At 50.3% G+C, this 6,595-nt stretch overlaps 1 protein-coding gene across 1 annotated transcript in view; it reads right to left on the bottom strand.

The window, feature by feature from the left end:
• Positions 1 to 6,349, bottom strand: part of EDC4 (enhancer of mRNA decapping 4) — a 33,081-nt gene extending 26,732 nt beyond the window's left edge. Inside the window, exons 1-4 of the mRNA XM_058813412.1 lie at positions 6,224 to 6,349; positions 2,128 to 2,284; positions 1,242 to 1,353; positions 500 to 599 (exon numbers count right to left, since the gene is read on the bottom strand). Of these exons, the coding sequence (XP_058669395.1) occupies positions 500 to 599; positions 1,242 to 1,353; positions 2,128 to 2,284; positions 6,224 to 6,302 (448 nt within the window). The 5' untranslated portion in view covers positions 6,303 to 6,349. The remainder of the gene's footprint in view (positions 1 to 499; positions 600 to 1,241; positions 1,354 to 2,127; positions 2,285 to 6,223) is intronic.
• Positions 6,350 to 6,595: the final 246 nt, after the last annotated feature.

The following is a 6,595-nucleotide window of genomic DNA, read 5'->3' on the forward strand; positions in this document are numbered from 1 at the left end:
CACTTTCTTTCCCATATGCTGTGAAACAATTTTTCCCTGTGTTGTTCTGCTTTCCTCTCTCTATTGCACAAGGCACTGCATCTGTATCGCTCCTTGGATCCTCAAAATTTAGCCTTAAACTCAAGTCTAAATTTATGCAAGCAAATCCATCACAAACACTTCTCTGCTCAAATTACCATGGGGCTGTTTCTGTGCTTGTTTGCTGCAGAAATATTTAATTAGAGGAATATGAACATCAGCTCTCCAGTAAAACCAATGTAGACCTTCAACTTTTCCTATATCCCGACTGAGTCCTTCTCTTTATTTCTAACTCTCCCACATAACAAACTCTTCTCTCCACCATTGCTTATATTCTCTCTACAACAACACTCTGATCTGGATATTTCAAGGTATGTTTCAATTATTGCCAGTTATGTTGTTCTGATGTAAATTCTGCTTTTCTTACTGATACACAGAGCAAAAGAATACAAATCACATCCAAGACAAGAAGGTAACTCACCCCTAATGGCATAAGCCAGGTAAGAGTTTGAGACAGCTATCAGATTGCCATAATAGTACTTCTGCTCCCAGTCATATCTAGCAACAGGCTGTATTTTCACCTGTTCAGAAGAAAGAAAACAAAACATGAGAATTGTCTGGAATTATCTTTTCCATCTTTGTGGTCCCTTAGTTCGCTGCATACTGAAGAACAAACTGGAACAGAAAATGGAAAAACACAAAATGGAAAATTAAGGAATAAAGTGGAAAAGGGTGAGTGGATCAAGACCAGATGTCTCTCTCCTCATCATCAGCATTTGTTCTGAGCATGGCTTAGTTCTCTGCTCAGCACCAGCTCTAATTTCAGCATATTGGTTCTTGCAGCTCTGACCTGCTGGCCAGAGCTCTCAGCAGGACTGATGCCAGCAGAACAGCCAGGGAAACCCTCCCTTCAGGTGCAGGGAGGAAACAAGCAGCAGAAAAATCATGTTTGTGGAGAAAGGACACTTCCCAGGAACCTACAGCTTAGATCATGAACTTCTGCAAATGAGAAGGTAACTCAGCCAGACCCTGGAATAACAGAAACAATCAATTACAAGATACTGCTCCAACTTTTTCTCCTTGTTAAAGTCTTTGACAAACTTCTACCTCATTACAAACTCCTATGACATAAGAAAGAAGATATTTATTTCTGTTTAAAAATATTCAAGCATGAGCTGATGTGACTAAAAAAGAGACAGACCATGCTTTCTCTTACTCCTTACCTTGTTACTCCCTCTGGCCTTACTGGTGATGCTGGAATCACTGCTGGCCACTACCTCCACATCTTTTGCTGATATCACTAAGCACGTGGAGCTGTCATCACCAGAAAGGCAGCTTTAAAAAAAAACAAAGGGGGAAAAAAAATCAGACAGGACTCACGGGAACAGAGTATTTAACAATTTATGTTAAATTCATAATTTTAACAGCCACACAGTAGGATTTGTGTATCTAAGAGCTTGAGCTGAACAAGTTAAGACAAAACTCTTCTCAGCTGAGTCTCCCTTCCCTGTGTGTCACAGGTTTGAGAGAGTCAAACACCTGCTTTGTTCAGCCTAAAAACCTTCAGTTCATTTCACTCGAGCACAGACCTACATTTGATTCACATCGCCAGCACTGGAAGGTGTGAAGAAACCAAAACCAACCAGCTGAACCTCATCAACAAAACAGTGCACACTGCTTGTGGTTCTCATGGCATCCTCTTTCAAAACCACGACCAGAGAACCCAAGCAGAAGCTACTTCCATGAGCTCTGCAACACCTCAGGTGTTGGGGCTCCTGCTGGACATCTACAGGGGAACCACAAGTTTCAACCAGAGCCCTCATGATTTACATTCACTGTGATCTGCAATTTTCACCATGTACGGTCCTGTTTCCCTTCTCTGAACAACTCTGCAGGTATTCTTCAGTTCCTGAGATGCAAGGATGGCAGACTCCATGCATCAGCCTCACAAAAGCTACAAAAGCTCTAACCAAGAGCACTGACTCACAATTGCCACCTGAACTGAACACAAAACCCATTGTCAGACACCCAGCATGCATCTCCACGCTCCAGAGAACCGAATTTGAGCTGTTTTCTGTTCCCTCTCAGCATTTCTTTGGCAAGACTTACATGACTTGTTTGTCCTGCAGGGCTCCTAGGGAGATGCTGCGATGCACAGGCTTGGCCAGAGCAGCTCCATCCCCGCTCCCAAGGGGGTCAGGCACCAGCAGCCCATTCAGGTCCCCGTTGTAGGAATTCGATGGCCTCCGGTTCTCATTCACCGAACCTGAGGAAAAGCAACACCAGCTGTGCCCAATGTGCATTACAAATAAACAGCACTGTGTGAAATACACCACCTCCAGGTGCTTTTTGTCAGCCTCTATGGACCTGTCAGGTAGAATAAGCTGAATCAACTGGGACAAGTGTTCTACAAAAAAAATAAGAGACCTCCTATGTGATGACAAACTCACCTTCACACATCTGAGTGAAATACTTCTTTTTCCTTCACAAGCAAATCAGAGAAACTCCAAAGAACATGTTTCAAGGAACTTAACTTGGCTCAAGGAGCAAATAGCTTTAGATGAGAAAGATTAAGCTGGTAATTCAGGTTGACTGAATCAAGTGCCAGACCAAAAGGTTCTTGACAAGTCACTTCTAACCCTCAGGCTGCAGAGAGACCTCTGAAGTCCAGCAGCGCAGGCATCAGCTGCAACATTTGGAGCTGGCTGGAAACAATACATTTGTTACTTTCCAAAACTGGCTTCTGACTGTGAGACCTTGAAGTCCAGGTATTTAGGTAATTTTCCTAGGAAACTCTGCAGCTGTGCATTTGGGATTCACATATTTTTCCCCTGGTTGAACAATCACAGAGAAGTTTATAGCACTCAATTTTTGTGTAAAGTAGCCATTTGTTCAGAGCCCCAGCTGTGCTTTGAAGAGTGTGTATGCCCTGACTTTGCACATCTGGCCTAGCACCAGGTGCTTGGTGGCTCCCATGCCTTCTGAAGGCTTTAGGAGGGGACAGACATAACAGGGGGTGAAGGAGACTTTCCTCACTAGCAGGGCAAATATTTGACAACCCCCACTGGAGAGCAGGGCCACCCCATCTGCACCCCCACATCAGCACACCAAGGAAAAGCCACCTGTCTCAGCGAATCCTGCAGGAAATTTTCACCGGTTTTGAAACCCGAAATTTCGTATACTGTTGCCAGGTAACAACTGCTGCTGAGCTCTTGCAAAATGGCTGCTCCCAGCACCAGAACTCCCCATCTCTGGCACATGGAACAAACCTAAACATAACTGGGGGCAAGAGGCAGATCCTTCCAAAGTGAGACAACCTTTCTGCTACCGAATAGGCTTCAATACATCAGGGTGAGTGCTGCTGCCTAAAACACAACTGTAATTATTCATTTGCCAGAAGGGTATTTCAAACTCTCCTGTTTATGAAGTCATTATGAACACAGAAATGTGCACTGACAGGGTACCCCAATGCAGGGACAATTTGGGCACCCACTTCAATGTAGAAAAAGCAGCAGCACTCACACAGCACAAGGAAATTCAAGCAAGGGAATGTGATCCAGCACCTCCCACTGGTGCTGTGCTTGCTGTCACAGGATTAAGATGTGCCCCTTATTCCTACAGCACATGGTGGGTGCTTGTCCAGTTGCAGCTACTTCCACTGACAGCACTTGATCCTTTGTGACCAAAGGCAGGAAAATATTCCCTACAGAAAAAGCATCCAGTCTCCCAGAGAAAGATGATCCGTGCTTTGCCCTTTTGCAGCCACAGCAAAGCCTCATGTAAGTACTGCTGGTCTTTTACACAGCAGCACAGTGATGTTTGCTCCATGGGAAAAAGGGAGGGAGAAACATTCTCCAGAGGCTGATGGCCCAACATCAGCTCACCAAGTTCAGGAAGGGGCATAGCTCAGTCTGTATTAGTAGAAGCCAGACAAGCACAGGTGCTGCCTGTGCACAGTCCTGGAGGCATAAAAGAAGGGAAGAGGCTCTATTTGGTAAGAACATGAACTAAACCAAAAGGTTAAGCCAGGCTGGTAGATCGAGGTCTCAAAGGGAAAGGAGGGTGTTTGTGTTCATTACCTTTTCAAAGAGCAGGAGCAGTCAGAGCTAAGACTGAACCCTTCCTGCTCCCACCATCAGCTGCACCAGGAGAGGCCAGCCTGTACTGAACACTGCCCTGATACACCACGAGCAGGGTGAGCCCACGTAACACCTGCTCAGCAGCAGAGATCCCTGCATGGAGGGAAGGATCCTGCCCACCACCAGCAGGGATGCTCCCCCTCAGCACAGTGGCACTGACAGCCTGTCCCCACATCCCAGCAGGCAGGTCCATGCTTTGGCAACAGCTACTGAAGCATTGGATGAAGTTTGCCAAAACAGGGAGAAACTGTGTCAAGAGACACAGACTGGGTCATGGATGACATTTTCACAATCACCAAGCCCAGCAGAATTTAAAAAGTACTCTGACAGTTGTGAACTCTACAGGACCTAGAGGAACACAACACTGCTCACAGCTACCTGCACCCGGCACTGCAAAACCTGAAGGCTCCTCTTTTTCTCTCCCCTGGCATCCTAACAGGAGTTTCAGAGACTTTCAGCCAACATGTGCACTCTTCTTATTCCCCTTATTATGTCCATCTTTTCAAGTTTATTTGCTGTTACCCAGGCAGTGATTTCTGCTGAGAACCAGTACAGGTTCTTTCTGTGAACTTCCTGCCCACTTGCTCCTCTCCTCTCAAATGCCTTCTTGTGCACTGGAGCTGACAGGGAAGGTAAAAAGAGAATGAACAGGAAAGAAGAATGAAAGAAATAAGCCATACTCTGTCAATGACTCCTTGACTTCAGCCAGCAGGAGAAGCTGCTTCAGGAGAAAGTCAAGTCACCTTGAGCAACAACTCCAAGCATTTCTCAACCACAACATATCCTTTCAGCTCAGACACTGCTTGTGAAATGAGTTCCCCATCCCTGCACTGAGCTCTCCTTCCAGTCTTCCAAGTACTGTGCTGCACTACAAACAAAAAATGTATTTTTCTTGTAAGAATTAGAATTCAGGAACATGCTAGCACTCCAGAAACCACAGAAACTATTCCAATTAATGAGAAGATTCTCTAAGGGTAATAGAGCTAATGAAGCTGCCTTCCTGTAGGTTTAGTCCATCACCTCACAGGCTTCTACAGCCCTCCATAACAATCCCACACCAAAACTCTCTTCCTTTTGGCCCAGCAAAAGGCAGCACACATGGCAGCTGCTTTGGAGGTAGCACATTCCTGCTGAGTCTCAGGACATTCTGAAGTTGTATTATTCCTGTCCCGCCTTTCCCGTGAAAGGAGCACAAGAGGGGCATAATTCTGCTCTCTACCCAGAGACTAAGACATTTTTGCAAAGCATTCATGTCTCAGCCTCCTTTAGAGTGTTACCTCACCACATTTGACTGAAACACCACGGCAGGTTCAAGCAGGGAGATGAGGGGGAGCCAAAGCTGCAGGAGAGTGGGAACACTATCCAGCTGACTCCTGAGCCCGCTGCTGATACTCCTACAGGGATCAGGGAGCCCGCTGAACTCTGAGCAGAGAGGTATAACAGCTCAGAGCACAGGGAGAAGAATCACAACCACTTCAGAAGAGATATTTGTGATCCCATTTCACGTACAAAAAAGGAGAGTGAAAAGTTCTTGTAAAGGGGGAACCTGGCACTGATCTCGGAGCAGCCTACCAGCCCCTTCCACGCAGCGCAGAGAGACGCCTGGGAAACACTCCAAGTGCTCCTGGGAAGGGGGGACACTCGTGGCAGGGAGGTCGGGCTGTTCAGCTCCCAGCAGCAGCAGCTCCCAGCTGAACGGAGCCCCGAGACCGCGGCAGCAGCGAGCCCCGGGCCCGGCGTGCTCTGCTCTGCCCGGCGCCACCGCCCCCGTCCCTCAAGGCTGGTCCCCAGCCCGGGGCTCCTCTCCTCCTCACCGGCCGCGCCGCGGGCTCCGGGCTCTGCGGGGAGCGGGGCAGCGCCGAGCGGGACCCGCTGGCCCCGGGCGGCTCGGAGGGCGCTGCCGGGCGCCCCGAGGCGAAGCGGTCCCGGCGGGGCCCCGCGCGCGCCCGCTGACAACCGGCGGGGCGGCGGCGCAACGGGCGCGGGGCTCCCGCGGCGCGGCCCGAGACAAGGCCCCGCCCGGCCCGGCCCGGCGGCCTCTGCGCCCGCCGCTCCCCGCTCCTCACCTCCCGGCCGGTCCAGCTTGAGGATGTCCCGCAGGTGCTGCGTGGCGTCCTCGATGTCGATGCTGGAGCAGGAGGCCATGGGGCCCGGCGCGCCGCCCGCCCGCGCCGCCGCCACCGCGCTGCCCGGCCCGGCCCCGCCGCCCGCGCTTCCGCCTCCGGCCCGGCACTGCGAGCGCCGGGCGGAAACCGCCGCCCGAACGGAGCGTTCCCGGCGCGGCGGGGCGGGGCCGGGCGGAGCCGGGAGCGGCGGGGCCGAGCAGGGCAGCGAGGCCCGAGGCTCCCCCGCCGCCCCCGCCAGGCTGGGCCAGCCCCGCTCACAGCGGCTGCCGCCGAACGCGGGGAGGCTGCACACACAACACAGAGCTGCCGGCA

Source organism: Ammospiza caudacuta, chromosome 13 (genome assembly GCF_027887145.1).
Source record: "Ammospiza caudacuta isolate bAmmCau1 chromosome 13, bAmmCau1.pri, whole genome shotgun sequence".
Classification (NCBI taxonomy): domain Eukaryota; kingdom Metazoa; phylum Chordata; class Aves; order Passeriformes; family Passerellidae; genus Ammospiza; species Ammospiza caudacuta.